This window comes from Netta rufina (assembly GCF_964035555.1).
Source record: "Netta rufina genome assembly, chromosome: 11".
Lineage (NCBI taxonomy): Eukaryota > Metazoa > Chordata > Aves > Anseriformes > Anatidae > Netta > Netta rufina.
In genome coordinates this window covers 12,634,335-12,654,106 of record NC_140134.1, presented here as the reverse complement: position 1 = coordinate 12,654,106, position 19,772 = coordinate 12,634,335, and the positions used below count along the sequence as shown (strand labels likewise).

At 40.0% G+C, this 19,772-nt stretch overlaps 1 protein-coding gene across 1 annotated transcript; it reads left to right on the top strand.

Annotated features, from left to right (window-relative positions):
• Nucleotides 1–16: 16 nt before the first annotated feature.
• On the top strand, nucleotides 17–4,529 carry LOC311213262 (UPF0235 protein C15orf40 homolog). Its single transcript, XM_084293150.1, has 4 exons — nucleotides 17–100; nucleotides 168–291; nucleotides 1,492–1,619; nucleotides 3,674–4,529. Exons 1-4 carry the CDS (start codon nucleotides 29–31, stop codon nucleotides 3,764–3,766), a joined length of 417 nt encoding a protein of 138 aa, XP_084149276.1. The 5' UTR covers nucleotides 17–28; the 3' UTR covers nucleotides 3,767–4,529.
• The last annotated feature ends 15,243 nt before the right edge of the window (nucleotides 4,530–19,772 follow it).

Sequence of the window (19,772 nt, the reverse complement as noted above, 5' to 3'; positions counted from 1 at the left end):
GGTGCTGGCGGAAGGGCAGCGCGGAGCCATGCGGGGCCCTAGCGCCTTCCGCCCGCTGCTGGCGGCGGTACGGCGGCGCGGCGGGGCCATGCCGGGGAAGGTGCGTGCAGGGCGGCGGGGCCGGGCCAGGCCGGTGCCGGTGCTGACGGCGCGTTTCTCTCTTTCAGAGCCGAGGAGCCGCGAAGGAGCCCGCGGGGCAGGCGGCGGCCGCGGGGCCGGTGGTGGCGGCCGAGGGCGGCGTGAGGGTGACGGTTCGCGCCAAGCCCGGCGCGCGCTGCAGCGCCGTCACAGGTGGGCGGCGGGCGGGGAGCGGGGCGGGCTCGGCAGGGGGAGCCCGGGGGGGCTCTGTGGGCTCAGGCGGTGTGGGGCCGTGTAACCCTGTAACCGTGTAACCGTGTAACCGCCATCCTGCCGCTGTGGGGCGCGGCAACAGTCCGGAGGAGCCCTCGCCCCCGTGCTCACGCTGTGAATGCCCAACACACCTCTGTTTTTATTTTACTTGTGAAAGGAGGGGCAGCGACCCAGCTGGCCTTGAGGGGCTCGTCTAGCCTGAGTGGTTCTGTGGGCTTTTCTTAAAGCACATGGGCGCAGCGCTTCAGTTTTAGGCCAGCTGCTTGGAACCCAAGGGCTTGTGGAGGTTTCCTCCTGCTGTAAAAGATGGAGCTTGCAAAATCTGTTCCCTTGCTACAACTCTGGACAAGCTAGAGCAGGTTTTTACATTGGTAGGTGTGAGCCTGACACAGGGGCGTACTCCCTGCTGAGGGCCTTCCCCCTCTGAGAAGAGCGATGCTGAGCTCTGCCTGTTTCAACAGGGATTAAAACTAAAAGCAGTTTTAGGCCACAATAGTTACTGTTTACAAACATATAAATCTAAAAGCTAGAGCAGACAAGAAGCGAATGCAAATACCACATTTCAGTCGTTACATCCAAGAAACACTGATCTATTGGCTGAGTTTTACATGGAGTCAGTAAAATCTGAGCACAGATTAGCACACTTAGATGTGCTGCCGCTTGAGCCAGAGAAAACGTGATGATAGCAAAGATCTTGGGGCCAGCCTATTGGTCATGCTTTTTTTTTTTTTTTTGCATATTGGGGGTAATACGATTTGTATTATGCTGCACAGAGCCAAGCTGGAGAGCCGGAGTACACCAGCAGCAGAATGGGCAATACAGAGCACATTACCATAGTGCTCCAACTAGAGTGTAAAAGCCAATAATTCATTAGCTGTTCAATGATATGGGTCTAAAGGCTTTGCTGTTCTTTGTGCTGGAAGGTTATCGTTATTCGCACTGGCTAACAGTTAACTTAAGGGAATTAGTGAAGTATAAAAATACTGAGTTACCTGCTGATCTAAGAGTTACCTCCTGATCTAGGAGGTCATTTGGTTGTAAACTGAAATGCTTTTGGAAGCATAAGCATTCATTTTTAGGAAATGATAACAAGACGTTTTGAATATTCTGAGCATAAACTCTTTAAAATATCTGTTCTAGATGTGACGGCTGAGGCAGTAGGTGTAGCTATTGCTGCGCCTCCGTCAGAAGGGGAGGCAAATGCAGAGCTGTGTCGCTACCTCTCTAAGGTGCTAGAAGTGAAGAAGAGTGAAGTTATTTTAGAAAAGGTACTTGTTTTTTTTCTTCTTTATTTCAGTCTTCTCTTACTGCACTTTAAATTCAAGATCTTGAATTGTTATTCACTGAGTTAGTCATTGGAGATACTCTCCAAGTTTAGTCCAAAAGACACTTGAAAAGTGTTTGAGTTAATAGAATGATTCATTGAGGAAAAACCTAACACAAGAAGAAGCACAGCTTGAGTACGTAGTCAGAGTACTTCTTATCATGATATATTTCCAAAAGTTTATGAAGTTCATGTTTTCTGTGACCCTTAAATATACTTCTGTTTTCATTTCAAATTCAATACACATAATTTGTGCTTTGCAGAAAAATGTGCATTTTATTAATAACTTTGCATTCGGTTTTTGCAGGTACTTCTGTATTTGAGTAAAAATTTTCTGAAAAGTAACTGTTGCATATAAGTAAAAGCATCTGTAAACACATCCATTCTATCTGGGCCTTAACAGTTTCTTTGTACTAATAGAACTTGTGTGTGTTGACTTGGCATGTGGAAACTGTTTGTATTATTCATTGCACTGAATAAATAATTTGTTTTATTAACGCATTGAACTCATATGTCAGTCTTTCTAACCATGTTAATTTACAGTTTGTAAGCATGAGAGCACAATGAAAAACTGTGCTCTTTATTTTTCTGTGCTTCTTTAATGTAGCTGTAAAAGTCTGTTAAAAGATAGTGGTTATAAGTGGAATACAATCAATGAATTGAGCACTGCTTTGATGAAAGGTAGAGATGCTAAGGCTTGGTTCATGTTTTCTTGACTCCTGGGCAAACTCCTTAGTTCAATCAACATTTTACAATAACACTCTCCTGTCTTAAAGAGATGTTTAGGTTTAACTAGTTTATTCTCCTAGGTGCTAAGCAGAGTTGAGCATAAAAGGGGCCAGTGTTGCCTGACCTTCTTGACTCAGTTGATCTGACCTACAATGTCCAAATAATTGCATGCTAGTGTTGTTTTTCACAAACCACTGTTTGTTCTCAGTGAAGCACTGTGGTAAAGTCAGTATTTTATCTGTGACTTGGATTTCCCATCCTGATCTGCTGGGTGTACACACCGAGTGATTTTTGTACTATTTGCTCTCTCTTATGTGCTACTTGTTTTATGATAAGCGATAACACCACGGAAACTAATCTAAGTGGGAAACAATCCAGTATAAAACAGGGTTTTGGAAATATGGTAATATTTCTACCCAAGGGGCTTGATTTTCATCATCAGCTGGCTAGTCTGCTTCAAAAATCTATTTTTAATTTTAAAATTCATGCCATATTTCTGTATAGCACTGTTAAGACATTTTCCTTATTCAGGATGTCCTTTTGGATCTTTAAAGATTTTTGTCAGGCTGCAGATTAAAATACAACGTATTTGTTTCTCACATTTTTACTGAATACGGGCAAAGTTGTAGCTTCAGGCAAAATGAAATGAAATTGCAAATTTGCCAGTTCCTATGTAAAATAGCAATTTTGTCAGTAATACAAAAACAAGTCAACAATATTTAAAATAACTGCCATACTAATCTGAGTATTTTACAGGTTATATACAATGCAATTTATTTTCATTTTGTTGCTATTATCAACTTGGGAATTCAGCTTAAGAGTAACTAATAGTTTGTGGGAAACAGTGTTGAAGGAAGATTTAGAAGTCTACATCTATCAACTATATACAGTAACCTTTAAAAAATAAAACGCAAATGCAGTTGCAGTCTTTCTTCTAGATGATACAGCTGAATTATGGAAACATACCTTACTTTTTATTCTAGCCTATAAAAAGGGCAAAAATTCAGGGCATGCTCTGGGAGCTCTATCCAATTTTAAAAGCAGAGTAGATGAGGCATTGCTTTCCACTTTTAAAATAACTAGAAAGGACACTGATGAACCACGTCTTACTGCTGTTAACTCTGCATACCTATACTCTTAAGAATTATTTTTCAACAATACCCGTATAATTTTTCAATACCTGATGTATTGGCATCACAATGAGCTTTTTGGCAATGTGTGTGTAGCAGTGATTCTCTGCAAGATAATTTTTTTGTGTGTCTGAACCAGGGTGGTAAATCCCGTGATAAAGTGGTGAAGATTTTGGTATCGGTGACACCAGATGAGATATTAGAAAAACTGAAAAAAGAAGCTTCCACGTGACCTAAAACACAAGCAGCAAATGGAACAATGTAATGTGTCTTGGTAAATGGACTGATGGTTTTTCTTATGTAAATCTAGTCCTTTGGAGAATTTGGATAATGGCTAGGAGAAGATAATCTCCACTGTCCTCCCTCTCCCTGTGTTAATATAGCTGCTGTATAGTTGAAGCATTTGTGTGTGTGTGTAGGTTTGCTTAGAAAAACTTGTCTTTACTGAAGCTCTGTATCAGCTTCTGTTACTACCACAGGCTTTTTCCCCTCTGGAGAGTTTCCTGTCAGTAAGATTTGTCATCTTTCATGGACTCTAAAAAGTTGTTTAAGAAAATTGTTTCTGAATGCAACAAACTTTGCTTCACCAAGCAAAAGGCTTGGAGTGATAGGCTTCAAAGGCATTGGGACAATGTGACAAGAAATGTAGTGCAAAATTATAAATCATTCTGGACAGCAAAACCTAGAAGAGTGTTCTCTTCAATATCTAGTGGCGGGTATAGGGTACAGTTCTACACCATGTTCACATATGTACATCTAATGTGAATGTATTTGAAGGCAATATGCTGTTCTTGATCATCACACAGACAAACTAAAAACAGAATCAACAGCATAAATGAAGCAAAATCTGAAGTTTGTAGCTCTGACCCCAAACTCAGCAATGGCGTTCCTAGTGTCACTTTGTGATAGCCTGCAATTGGTTGCCTGAAAATCAGAGATACAATGATAGAAGCTGTGCCAAATGTATGTCAAATGTAATGACTGTTTTTAATAAAAGGGGCAAAAAAATATTGTCAAACTTTGCTTTGTGTTTATATTTTTAACAGAAACATGGTTTCCTTGATGTCACATACTAGAATGTTATTTTTAAGCATGACTTTTTTTGTGATCATTTCTTGGTTTAAAAATGTTTACTATCCCAGCCCATAGAAAATGGGCAACTATTTCCTAGTCTCACGGGTAATAAGAAGATTTGACTTTTCTTCTTAGTATTCTTCAGAGGTCTCTGGTAGGAATTTACTTCTTAGTACAGTCACTACTAATGCCCGAATTTCTTATCTTTACTATGATTGTCATGTTTTACAATTACTTATGTTTACATACGTATATATATTTAATGCCTAAAGTAAAAAAAAAAAAAAAAAAAAAAAAGTTATGGATGCAAAAGTTAGGGCTAAATTCCATTACCAGCATCACATGGTGCAGACTTTATAGCTCACAAATCCTTTTTTCATGATCAGAAATCTCATTTTACCAAATTCTTTCTTCTTCCTGATATCCTAAATATTGCAACAATTTTATTTAGACTTCAAGGTGACTCGTTTTCACAGATTTTACAAAAATGTTAAGCTGTATTTTGGACAGCGTTTAGGGAACTAAGTCTGAATTGTGACTGGTATTTGCTTTGTTTTGTATCTGGACTCCCTGTGTGACTCCCTGTGTTCTCAGGCTTGTGGCCAGCTACACATTGCCTCACTCGTCTTCCCTTACCACTTTCAGCCCATATGGGCCAGTTTCCATTTACTGGTCTGTCAGTTCTGGTTTGTAGCTCCTTGGCGTTACATCTGTTCTTGCCCAGCAGAGGGGTACCATGTCCTGCAGAAGAATTAAGGCAGAACAAGCAAAAAATAAGTGTTCATGTTTGGTTGGTTATTGGGTATGTTGTTGTTGTTGTTGTTCATTTGTTTTTATCCTATTCTCCAACTTTCTGTTTATTATGACTGGGAAACAGCAATCCAAAGATTGAGGAATCCTGCTTTAATAAGCTGTATGAGATGGATGCTGCAACAGGCATTATAAATAATTCCCAGGAAGCTGATACCATGTGTGATATTTTATCCTATATTAAAACAACGTATTACACTTTACCAGGACTTCAGACCCTGACTGAGGTAGGAGGTAGGTAGGCAAGTGCAGTCTCTGAGGTACATTCGTCTTTGGTGATGATTGTCTACAAAAGTGACCAATTTAGTCTTTCAGTTCCCTCTGTGTCTTGTCAACGTGTTCTGCTTAATCTCTTTGCCAGCTTCTGCTTCAGAGATTTTACCTTTCTCAGACTACTTCAGCTAACATTCTGCATCTTTTCTTCCGAAGCACTAAAGGTATGAAGACAAATGGGGTGCTGTCAGTGTATTGTGCTGCCATTTTTATGTAATCTGAGCCAGGCACAGTCACATTCATCATCCTTGTCAATCAGAAGATGAGTCCTATTCAGCTAGGAAGTTATTAGTCCTTGGGTAGACAGCCACTGTGCCCTCTTCCCTATTGCATTTCTGCTTCCTGTCGCGTTTGTGAGTGTGTTGGGGCCCATATATAAAGCTGATTTTGTTCTTAGCCAAGCCAAGTACTTTTCCTTTTGTCTGGTTTGTAATACAGCACTTGATACTCACTTCAGTTTGTCCTGTTCAGTTGTCATAGGTATTTTTCCAAGAGTTAGTGCAGTTATATTTTTCAGCATTGCTTCTCAGGAAGCAAAAATATTATTGGTGGCCTATATTCAAGCCCTAATTTCTGTTGCTCAAGGCATTAACTAGTTGAGACCTCAGTGCAGATGTGAAAAAGTGATGGCAATGGAAACAGAGAAGTGGAAATTCAGTTATCCTGGTAGTAGTGCTTTGTCTTGCTCAAGATTCACCCAGTGGATGAGTGAGCAGTATGGCAAATGAAGTCTTTACGTGCTGGAAACAGAGAATTTGTTTGATATCAGTAACCAAAAATGTTTCAGAAGGGTATTGATGGTTTCATGTGGTCTCCCAATTATATCTATAATATATCTATAATGGTCATTGATACATTTATTCTTGTGACGTGCCTGGGAGGCAGGAAGGTATTGCTGATGTATGGCACAGCAAGGTAAGTGGCTTACATGACCAAACAAGACATCAATGCCAAAAGTGTGATTTAGGCCTAGCTCCTTGCCATCAACTCTCTTTGTGAACACAATGAAATATCTTCCATTCTATTTAGGAAATTATGGTAGTAAATATTCCCTAACTTTTCAGCAGCATTTATTTTTAATAAAGCAGTGGCTCCTTTAGCATGATGGTCCCCATCTAACTATTCTATGTGCATAAGAACATCTTTTTTTCTTTAGCAATGTGACTTGAAATCCTACTATTTACTCAAGCTCAGTGCTCTTTTCCTAATGCATTGTCTGACCAATTTCAGTAAGATCTGTATAATGGTGGTTTAATATCTTAGTGGTTATAGACGTGGGCAGGCAGTGCATTTTTTATATAATTGAGTTATTTAAACATTAGCAAAATAAAAGTTAACTGAATATATTCTATGTCAAGCAGTCTTATGGCAGACAATATTCTTGCTCTTTCTTCCATTCAGTTAATGTTTATTTTCTAAAATCCAACTTTGGAAGTAGGTATATGTTTCATTGCAGCATTCTAATATGCTAATTAAGGATATTTAATTATACCCTCTGAAACTGGCCTCTTTGCTCTTTTTGTTTCAGTCCACTCCATTTATCATCTGCAGCACAGCCCCATCTCTGCTTTTAGTCCCATGTGTTTCTAAATCCCCATTTCTTCCTGTATCATCAGTCTAAATAATCCCGTATAATTGACAACTTTGTCAATAACTGGCAGTGGCAATTTACCAGAAGGCACCGTTTAATATCTTCCTTCCTTCAGCCTGCAGGAAGATAGATACACCTGCTCTTTCTCCTCATTACTTCACATCTCTCTCTCAGTATTTCCCCTCTCATACTGTTTATTTGCATATGTAAACGTGAACCAGCTGAATCCCTTTTTTTTTTTGTACCCTGAATTCCAGCCTGCTATATTCCCCTCCTAATGTTTTTAGCCTTTATCTCGGGAGGGTGATTCACTGCCATATTAGCTAGTGTGAAAATGTGCTCCCCTGGCTCCGTCTGGGAACATGGTGCTGTACCTGCATGTAAAGCTTAGCTCCGTTACTATTCTCTGCCCTGAGTGCAGCAGCCTTTCTAAAGCGCTGTTAATGTAACCAAGGCACAATAAACAGTCAAAAAGCTGCTGAAGAAATGAAATACTTGCCTGAAAGGAGGAGTCTGCTGCTTCTCTAAGGTACTGGAATTCATTTCTTCCTAGTCCTTTATGTATAGCTTTTCAAGTAATTGTCAGTAAGCCATGAAGAATTTTGCTTTCCTCTATAAATACTGCATTTATTAGTTTTTTTTATTGTCTCAAGAGCTGGGAAAGCTAGAGTGACAGAGTAGTCTACCATACCATCTTACTGCAGCTTGAGGCTCAGGTTTTGGAATGTTGTTTAAATAACATTTTGAGTTTTTGAGTTGAAAGAACACGGGGAAAAGGAAATGAATTGAGTATTGCTGTAACAGTTGGTCACTATTGAAACATGCTGTAAAGCAAACAGTTGACCATGAACTTAGGGAGAAAAGAGTGTTGAAATGAGCACAAAGTTTCACGTTGTGCTGCTCAGATAAAGCAGTCTGCCTTAAGAGAACAACTGGAGTTACAAATTGTAATTCTGGGATAATTGTCATTAAGCTGCCTTTTTCCCATTACCCAGCATGTGTGCGGTGCTCTTGGGAGGGCTGCAGCATGTTGTTCCTTTGGCCAGCTGTTGTTGCTGCAGTGTCTTGCAAAGCAGGATGCATTAAGGCATAATTTAAGGGAAAAAAACATCAGGACCCTCAAAACATGTTAGGACCTCTATAATGCCCATCTGTCTGAAAGGGGCATTGGCAAGTCAAATTTTATAAACTGTATAAAATGGGATATTTCTACGGAACCTTTTTTTTTTTTTTTCTCTGATGCCCTTTCCAATAGATTGTCTTAACATCTACAAAGTTTATTGCTTCTTTTCTGATGCTCAGAAGGTCTGTGGGGTAAACTTGGTAGCAGTATCACCAGCCTTGCTCCAGCAGCTGCCTGCCTTCCCTTGAGTCCACATGCCCTCTTGCTGCCCTCTCACGTTCACTTCTGCTGCCACTGCTTCAGGTTAAGTGCCCTCAAGCAGGACCAGCCTCTGTGGGGTTGTTTCTGCTCTTTATTTGTTACATCAGCATTGTTGCTGACACTTATCTCCTTATCTGCTACAGTATTTTGTTTTTTCTTCATTTCTTGGGCTTGACAGCACTTTGAGATGTATTCGTTGTCGAAGGGGAAAAAGCCCTAGCAATGTAATCTTTGCAATCAGAGGGCAAACCTGTCCCTTCTAGTGAAGCCCTGTAGCAGCTCTGTGTAGCCTCTTGGCATTTGCCCTTTAATAAAATGTCTCCTTTTGTCTTCAGTAAATCTGACAGCAATCAGCTAGCACATATTTGAGGTCATGTTCGTGCTATGAGGAAAGATTGCTATGAGCTATTAGGATGCGCTTATGAACAGAGAATTTTCTTCAGTATTTCGGCTGATTCTTTGGTGCCTTTTGACAGTGAAAATGCAATCTGTTCCTAATAAACCTGCTAGGTTCATGAGTGTTTTTTATTTTTTTTCTTTTTGTTTGAAAATCCTGATTAAGCTCATCAATGTCTGAAAATCAGGGTTAATACATAGAGGGGATCAGCCAGGCAAATTGTACTTGACTAATTTTACTTAATGAGGGCGTCTGATTCTGCTCAGTCACTTCCTCACTGAGTTCAGGTTCAGCTACCAAAGCAGACCCAAGAGCTTTTTGGTCAAATATTTTTAAAAGGTGATCAGCTCATAACGATATTCTCAAACTGTCAGACTTCTTTTTGCTGTGATTGCTGTCACTTATCAGCTAGAATTAAAAAAAAAAAAAAAAAAGTCTTTATTTAATGAAGCACTAGGTGATATTTCTGGGAAAGGATAAATGTGAAATCAGAGCATCTGAAAACACTAATTTGACAATAGCTGTCATTAAGTTGTGTATGTGTAGCAAGACTAGTCTTCCAAATGTCTGGGTGTGTGAAAGCAGAGAAGGTGTAAGATCTAATTAAACATTTTTTTTTCAGTAGTCTATAAAGTATATAAACCTATATAAACCCTAAATCTACAAAAAATAAGTAAAACTGTCTGTGGAGGTGTAGGTATACACGTTGTGCACTTAGGGAAACAAGACCAGAAGAACATGCAATGCCAGAGCTTGCTATAAGCCTTTCTTTTATTGGGGTTGCCATCACACGTGAATTTGAAAGTATTTTTTCTTTAATCTTCTGGAAGATAAACTTCTACAAGAAATGCTTTTTTTTTTTTTTCTTGGACCACTGTTTATATCACAAGGCTGTTAAGAAAAGCTCCATTAAAGATATGTTTTATGAAGAATGTTTAACAACCTTATATAGAAAACCTTTGGTCTCTCAGCTGCATGTGATTTCTGCTCATTCAGTGGACCTACTCAGTCTTTTACCTGGGAAATAATGTAGTGAAGTACTTCAACTTTTACATGCCTGGGATTACAAATTTAAATAAACAAATTTTGTTAGTTCATTTTCAGATCTTAGCTATTTACATGCTTTGTTCTAGGCTTTGTCCCCCAGGTGTCCATAGGAAGGTACTTTGATTAGACTCTGAAGAAGCAGTACCTGTTTGCTTGATTCCTGGGGTTGAGTAATGGGCAAACTTCTCAAATCAGAAAACAAAGAAGAGAAAACACGGTAGGGAGGGGAGAATAGAGAATAATTTACATTATTTAAAGGTCATTTATTGAACTAATAGCAATTTTTTTGGCTTGTTGGAAGTATTTGCAGCATGTCCTAAGCTCTACTGGGGAGAAGCATGCACAGAATAAACGATGGGACGGGCTCCAGATGTTTTATGGCATCTGCTCTGCTGTTTAGCACTCAAGTCAGAATGGGGAAAAACTGTCACAAGAGTAATACCTTCCTTGTCATGTTTTCAAAGACTGTAAATCTAATAATTTGCAACATAATTTGCCCCATCTTTCACAGTTATTTGCTTACTTACAATCTATGAATCTAGATGGGAAAAGGCTATTTTCTATGGCCCTTTTAGTGTGAATTGTGAGCCCTTAAATGCCAAGCTGATTTTTTTCAGGAAGGAAAGATTCATCTTCTGAAATCATAGATCCATGCAAGGGCCATACCCATGTGTAATATAGAAAGAGTGCTATACTGGTGCTATTGTTATTTAGAGACATTTGTGAGTTAAAATACAAATTTAGATGGAAAAGTCTGTGTGCTGATTATAACTAGTTCATCTGTTCTGCCTTTTCATCTCATTTAAGTAAATTGGTTCTACAAAGGCAGCTACAGTCTGGCAGTATTTTTTTCTTTTTGGTGACTGAACTATTATCCTTCGCAGCAAGTCGGGACTAACAATTTGTAATGACTCTGAGAGGCTGGCACATCCCCACGACACCAGAGTCAGCCAACTGCAACTCCTGGGGTCTTACCTCATCTGCAGAGCTTCCTCCAAAGTAAAGAGAAGGCTCCCACAGGTTTTCGTCATGCTAAATTGGCAGCCCTGTGAGCCAGCTTCCAGCCTCTTGCGGTGGGAGGAGCTGGTGCCAGAAGAGCTCATTCAGGTTAGTGGCTAAGGCGCAAGTTTGCTCTGCAGGGGGATGATAACTGTGGACTGTCTTTAAAATTGCTTCCAGATGAGACACTCCATTCTTTTTCTCTGTCAGGAAAGTGTTAAGGCTTAATTGGAAGAGAAATTTGAACTCAGAGAAATTCGTACCAATCATCAAGTCTGAATTTTAGACCTAATGACTCTGCTGTATTAATTTCCACTGTTGAAGGAGAGCAAATACCGAAAGGGGAAGACATGTCAAGGTTTAAGTGAAATCACTTAAGAATGGTGAAATCAGGTCTTCTGATTAACTGGCTCATTCGACAGTGTAGTATGTGAGAGGGTGAATCAAGCACTTGTTTTCTTTTGCTTTACTGCCTGTGAACAGTGTCAAGCAGAAGTGACACACATCTTCAACATTGAAAAGCTTTCTCCACAAAGGAGCCTTTGGTCTTCTGCTACATGCCTGTTTTAGAGGATAAATACAGCCCACAGTTTTAAAGGGTAAATCAATCTGTGACGACTTAGTCGCAACAAAAAAAGCATGACTGACAGCAGGTGTGGCAGCAGACAATGAGCTATCAAGACTGTTGTGAACCTAGAACTGGCAGCAGGGGAGAGCAAGATGTATCTGAGCATTGTAAAGAACATGTACTAAACAATAAGATGTGAGCCAATTTTAGAGGCTAGGACTGCTGATTATCTTTGTGTCCAGTTTCATGAGAGACAGAATCTTTTCTAAAGAAGAATGTCAGGCCTCTAAAACAAGACAATATGAGCATGTGATCTAGGTATAGCAACCTCTGTGTTTTGTCCTTTTCCCCTAATCTTTTCTTATTTGTAATTCTCATTGTGGATTAGATGCAGGTTCTTGGAGATGCACGTTCCTCTTTTCCTTGGGTAAAGCTCAAGTCTCTAATTGCCACTGTAATACAAATAATAATAAGAGCATAATCAAGGTTGTATTTGTTTTGTGGTTATTCTGAACACTAGAGGCTTATAGTAATTATAATATCATTAAATAGTAATGACAAAAGTAAGAAAGTAGATCATGAGACTCCTTGAAGGAGATGAAATGCTGCTCGGTTTTCTTCAGTAAGCCAGACACTGTGTTCCTGTGCACGTCTTTTATGGCAAAAAGACCATCCTGAAATAATTTCCAAAATGGTGAGGCATAAATCAACCCCTGTGTGTTAAGGACAAAGTATGCCATATAAAAGACAGGCTTATGTGGGATAAACTAAGCAGGAATCAACTCAGCCTCAAAATTAATTTTCTGTGCTTTTTGGAAGTGCACTGCATCTCACTGCATTTAGTAGTCAGAGGTACTGCATTCAGTGCACGGAGACAGGAATGTAACTACGAAGAAGGGAAGTCTTCTGTATACATCTCACCACGGCATCTCATTGCTTTATGAATTTGTGCAGCCAGGGGTATGACTCTATTTAAAAATGTTATGGAGTGTACTGATGTGAAAACATTGCATGATATGATTCTGTGACCCAGCCCTTTGTTCCGTGCAGCTGTGCTCAGTACCGCCATCGTGACTTGTATAAGCCAGTGCAATGTGGTATTTGTCTCTCATCTTCTTTCATAATGTGTTCAGAGTGTAAAGCTCTTGTCACATGCTTAAAACTTTGTGTAAATACAAGGGGTAAGTGCACAGTCCATGTAGAAACCAGGTAATGAGATTGCTTGTGCTGAGACTTCAGCTGCCAGGGTCCTTGTGGGACCAGAGTCGCACATGCAGGTTCTGTCGTTTGCACATGAGATAGCTCTAAGAAGTCTTCCAGCAGCTGTGAGGCCTTTGCCCTTTCTTTGGGAGGGAAAAAGGTTTCTTTGGGGTAGTTTAGTCTGTCCACTTAGTCTTGTATGAGCCGCAAAGCCTGCATTGGGCCCTGATTATACAGCGGCTCTGTGGCTGTTGCAGTGTTTATGGTGTTGATTTGTGAGGGAGAGATGATGTACATGACTTTGGTTAATGACCCTTTAATACGTGTCCTTCCAATCCAAATAGGAAGAGAGCATCCAAAAGCAAGGAGTGGTGCATGATTAAATACCTCTCCTGTGGCACAGTTAGAGCAGGCTCATAACAAATGTGAAAAATGCAATTTAATTTTCCTGCAGCTTTTCAATTTCCTACTAATACCTTTCATAGAGAAACAAAAATGCTTTCTGTTGAAATCATTATCATTTAAAGCCATATAAATTTGAAAGCTCCTAGAAGGTTACCAAGGTTAATTAAAAAGCCCATTTTAATTGTTCCCAATATGTTAAGTATATTGTGTTTGATTTTGTTTTATTCCTTTACTTCCTCTTTGTCTTGTGTACCATCAAGTTTGCTGACAAAGGGCCAATGGAAAGGACTTAAACTAATTTTTACTGGAATTGCATTCTGGCCTGGATCAGTATTCAGGATGGCGTGCTCGCCTTCACCTGATGAGATATGTTAATTTGACATGGAAACTGAGTAAGGCGTGGAAACCAGGTAAACAATTTACTGCATTTAATGAAATCCCATCTCCAGATCAGTGTTTTGCTGGTTAAAATAGAAGTCCTGGCTGTCCCTGCATGGGAAGCTGCAGTTTATCATCTGCCTGCGGATACTCAGCCCCGTTACCACGTTGTGCACTCTGCAGCTCTGCCTGCGGGCCAGCAATGTCATGGGGACGAGTGAGGCACTGCCAGGCTCAGGAGCAGCACGGGCCCAGCGTGGCGCTCCCCACCGCAGTCGCGGTGCAGATGTTACATGCACAAGATCCTTCATGCGTTATAACATTTGTTTAGGTTCCCAGCGTGCAGTCAGGGACTGACTGCTCCTATATATTTATATCTGCTATGCTCACAGGAAAGAATGTGTTTTATTTAGCAGCTTAATCTGTAGGAATTCAAATAAATTCTGCCTTTTGACCCTTAGCTTGCTTGAGGTCTGTAGCATTGTCCGTTGCTCTCTGTTAATCCAGACAAATCCTAGTGATGTGTAAATGACTTTTTGGGACATACGGTCATTTTCTGTTGTTAAATAACCTCCTTTCAGTTGTTGAAACTGAGCCACTCTTGTGCAGTGAGAGATTGCCATATTAAACTCTCCTTGGGTTTCTTATGAACAATTGTATGGGAGCTCGCTCAGTAGAGATTTCCATAGGTGCTTGGCCCTGTAAGGGTCCTGGATTCTCCTGAATTCAGCTGGGATCCCTGAATGGGCTGGGTGTGGCACAGACAAAAATACCAAGAAGTCACTGCCCCCCACCATTCCACAAGGAATCTGACCCAAAGTAGCAAATTCAGAGCTGATGACAAACACTGTAGAGGAGGAAGAGGTCACGTACTTCAGCCAGAGTTCAGAAAGAAGGAATAGGTAACGAGCTCCAACAGGCTTACAGGAGAATTTCCAGAGGGAAGTATGGAAGTCTGTCCCTCAATTCATCTACAATTAGACTGGAGGGGAAAAAATACAAATATTCTGTGGGGGACAGCTGGGGACAACAAAGAGGCTGATGATAGGGACAAAAGCTTTTCATCAGGGAGAGTTTGACAGTTTTCAGTGCAACTGGAGCTCCTCCTGTCTAAATAAGAACCTGAAAATGCTTCTGACAGGCAGTCTGGGTAGGCCTAGCTGCAGTGGGAAGCATGCTCATGCTTCATGGTGTTCTGCAGGGGGCCACTGATGAATCTTTTTCACAACAAAAAGAGCTCTCGCATTGAAGGCTATAATGTTGATTCCTAAACCCATTGGATTGTGGCAACAATAAAGTTGTTGTTTTTGCTTGTTTGTTTGTTTTTTTTGCTTATGTTTCTCTGTGCAAATTTGAAAGGGTTGCATACCTTAAGGAAAAACAAACAAACGAACAAAAACAAAACTGTAAGGGCTGCATGTGCTGTTTGTGTGGGACTGGCTCTTACTGACAAGGAGCCTGGAAAGCCCTGAGTAGATTGCTGTACCCCCCTGAAGAACTGCTCTGCCCGCAGGTTTGCATGGGTTGAGTGGAACTGTTTTAGTTGTCTAAGTCAAAATTTTTGCATTTTGCATTTTTTCTTTCCTTAGTGTCCTATTTCCATTTCATCTGATCTTGCTTGTAACTTGTAACAAGTCTGCTTTAAACCAAAGCAGCACATCCACAGCCTCATGTATAAGCATACCACAAATGTTTTAAGTGAGTTGGCTTACTCTGAATAAGGTGCCTTTGGTCCAGTCTGTAAGTAACCAGGCAGTGCTGACACTTCGTTGCTCTTTGTGTAGCCTGTTTAAAGCCTTGCTCTGATTTTGCCCAGTGAAGCCAAGATGCAGGCATTCAGTCTGGTCTTAATTCAGCATAGAAATCTTGATCATCTTGATGCCCACTTTGGGAGGCATGAATTCAAAAAATGAGTTGACCTTCAACAGGTCAACTTTCTTTGTGTTAAAAATCTGTGTTTTCTAGCAATCCTTAAGGTTACTATACTAGTAGTAGAAGACTTGGAGAGCTTGAGAAAGTTCTCTGAGCCACAAAGTGGGAGACGTGGTTATGGGCAGGTTTCTGCCTTTTAGAACACAGTTGGGAGGTGTGATCTGAAGAGGTAAAAATAGGCAGTTAATTTCATTCATCAGCTAATGTCCTGTAGCACTGCTGCGTGCCACACGCATGTGCAGCAGAAGTGGAGTTGAGCCAAAGAGCAGCTGAGTTTGTGGATGGCTTCGAATCCAAAGTCACGACGGGACCTGCTGGGCTGTCTAGGATCCTCCCCCAGAGCATTAATGAGAAAGAGATGCCATCTGGAAGAATTTTCTTGCCAAGAGATTGTGATGCCATCTTTGTCTTCCAGTTCTCATCAGTCACAAATGGCTTTTAAACAGCCTTGCATTTTACCTTCAATGAAATGATTTCATCTTCTCAGATGCTAAGAACACTCTCTTTGACCTTTCAATAGACTCTTTTGGAGGAAGACTTCTCTTCCTTTGCCTGCACCAGTGCATTCCCTCTTTCATCTTAGTAGACTTCCACTCCTCCTCTTTCCCCACTGTATTTTCTTTCCTCTTCCTTTGCTGTAGGTGTAAAACAGCTTGATTAAAAAAAAAAAAAAAAAGTAAAAAAAAAAAGTGCTGTAATACTTCCATGAGGTCAGAATTTTACTCTTACTGTGATTCTATGGTGTGCATGTACAAGAGAGAAAATGTTTCTGAAATCAATTATGTGTAAATGAATAGGACATTCAACACAGTAACCAGCACAAATGTTATTGATGTGGAATCAAGTTTGCATAGACTGTCCCCTCATTTCTAATTCACCTTGGTTGAATTCAGGACTAACTGTCAAATGGGACTATCCATACCTATTAGCTATGATGATGCTGCCTTTATGCTGCTTATATTTTTTAAGCATTTTTCTACTGCACCCATAGGAGTTAGAATCGTTTTAGTGTAGGTCTGGCTTTGAGAGCTTGCTTGGCCCCAGCATCCCAGCTGTGCACATGTAAATAGCGTGCTGTGTAACTGTATGGAGAAATAAAGGCAGTGTTTAGATTGGCCCTGCCTGCATAGCGTTTATCACATGTTTTTGTTTTGTTTTGTTTTAAATAATGGTCAGAAAATAGATCGATTCATCCACCAGACCATTCCCAGTGCCTCTTACCAGGACGTACAGACCCAGCTGAGATTGTTGTACACCATAACTATACTTTAAATGGAGCAGCCCCTGCCTAGGAGACTTGTAGCTGAAATATGTAGCAGACAGGAGGGAAACAGGGCAGATTTAACCACTATTTTACAGATGGGAAATCAAGACACAAAAGCATTAAAAGTGGTAGTAGCTGAGCTGGGAATTAACACATCTGGTTCTGTCTTTGAAAATACCCTTTCCTTTTAACTTCCTTTTAGAATGACTGGCACTGTGGCAAAGCTGTCTTTTTCAAATTTTACACTCAGTAGCTTTAGAAGGTCTTGTCTTTAAGAGCATTCAAGAATAAGAGGAACTGCTAAAATGGATCTCTGACATAGAATAGCCTGATGCCTGTGGAATGACAAGAGGAAGAGTAAAAAGAGCATGGGACTGGAGAAAAAAAAAAAAAGAAAAAAAGAAAAAAAAAGGTAGGCCAATAATAAGAATATATCTAATGCAGGTATGGAGGGAAGTAGAATTAGGCTGATCTTTTATTAGTTAGCACTAAATCCATTTTGTCTCTTAAAAACTAAAATCCTGCTGGTGAGGTCCAGAAAGGCTCTTCAGTGGGATTTACGCAGACTGCAGGATAAGTCATCAATAGCTGTTTGTTTGTCGTTCCCTGGATCTATCCACCTTACTTAAGGGCTTGAAAACTCTGCCAGTATAATGAGCCAGCTGCTTAACTGCTTCCTGAGTCCATATTCTGCCAGCTTGGTGTAGGCTGCGGAGATCCCTGGAGTCTGGAGGAAGAAGGAATTTCTCTCTCTCTCTCTCTCTCTCTCTTTTTTTTTTCTTTTTCCCAGGCTGTGGAGGGACATTAAAGTCATTTGATAACCAATAATTACATCTTAAAACATATTTTCCCCTAAGGGGTTCAGTATACAAGAGCAAATGGCCATGAAACAACTGTTCCTTCAGCTCAGCAGTGCTCATTCTAGTCTCTGCCTGGGCTGTACAAGGTACCTTCCCCAGTCCCATCTTACCTTGGGACAACAAAAAAGCATAGTTCTGCTGATGGAAATATCCTCTGAGCTGCAGGACTGGAGAAATAGGATTTGCCCCTGTGGCAGTTTAAGGTTAAGCTCCTTTATGTTCTTGCAGCAGTTTAGCTGCAGCTGTGGATTAGAGGAGGGTGTACGTACCCCAAGTCTGATGCTGCAGCCATTTGTTTCAGGGTGGGTGTTGTGAGCATGTGGCATCTGCATGAGTAATACTGGTCTGAAGAGAACATGTATCCACGCAGAGCTCTTGCTCTAAACCTAAACTCCAAGGGTTTCATTTGCTGTATTCAAGTGCTCGTGCCATTAAAAACACTGCAGCACGTAAGAACTTATTCTTAAAGATACTTTGTTTTGAGAGCTCAGTGGGATTCATAAATCAAGGTTACTTGATGACTACAAAAGGGAAAAACTTAAAGCATATAAAAAAGAAAGCTTTTGCCATGGAAAATTTAATTTTCTTTTTATTATGTAAAACGATTATGTAATAGCTTGGGGCTGGTTGCACTTGGTAATTATCACTATTAACTTATTTCTACTGATCACATGTTTAATACCAAATAGGCCTTTTCAATAGGAAATAAGTCTTTACAATAGAAAATAAAGTCTTCAAGCATTTCTTCAGAAACGAACTTCAGACATGACTTTGGACTTTCTGATCAGCTCTGATTGTGCTAAATGCTTGGCACAGGGTGGCCAAAAGCTATATAAAACATCTTATGTGTTTGTGTATGCTTATAGAGAGATATTTTTTAACCTTTATCTAAACAGTACTAGAAATAGTATTAATTTATTAATTTATGTAGGTATATAACTACCAAATCATCTTCTCTAACCGTGTAAAAGAGCTTTGAAGAAACTTATTGTCATTCTTTTAAGGTGTAACAAGTTTCATTTTGAAAATTGTTTGAATCTTCAGTTGGAAGATTTTCCCTTTAGATTTTTTTCACAAATAAGCTTGCTTTTGTAGTTCTATAACAAATAGCTAAGTCGCTTCCTGAACTTTAACTCATCTTTTGAATAGATAAGTTTTCTTCAAATGATGAGCAGGAGCAGCTTTTATAGTTGATATTAATAGATCTTTTGTTAGTGAAGCAAGTTTTGAATTACAGAATATGAAAGTAATCATTAAAAATAAATAAATAAATAAAAACACTGCCCCATACTTGTGGAAAAAAATTATCCATCTGCTGAAATATTACTAGAAAAAGAAGCAATAGTGTGTTAGGAAAAAGATAACACTTATTTGTATTCCCACTTGCTGGAAATATCAGAGAAGGTAACCAATACAAATGATGTCCTGTGTTATTAGACTTGCAGGAAAATGTAGTGATTGCCAACTCTTCTGTAATAAATTTGCATTTTAATAGGACAGTACTTAGAAAATAAGGGGGTGAGCTGCAGAGAGATAACATTTTGGCATTGCTGTTCACATAAACAAATGAGGACTGACAACCACTGAGTGCAGCCCGTGCCCTATTGAGGAAGAATATAGGCCATGGTAAACAAAAATAAATTACAGCCTGCAGGGCCTAATGTAAAAATAATCATCTTGAGAGGAAAGATCATTGTGCACCACCATATTATAGTTGCCATCTACCATCCTGGCAGTTCTGGAGCCACTGGACTCCGTTTTGATCTCTAGGATTTGTGTCTGTGTGTCTTGAATCGGGCTGCATACTCCCTAGGTACTTTTAGGGAAACCTGATCTGACCCATAATCTTGTTTAGTTTCTGATCATGAGAACACTAGTGCTGTGCGTAATGTAAGTGGGATTATGTAGCTTTCCTCTAACATACAGGAGACAAATTATAGTAACTTTTCCTGATTGGCAAATGAAACATAAGGGAGGTGCAGTTTCATAAAAACACTCCGAAGGCAGCCCGCCGCTGCTGTAAGGAGCAGTCCTTTTTTCCCTTCCTGGGCCACGT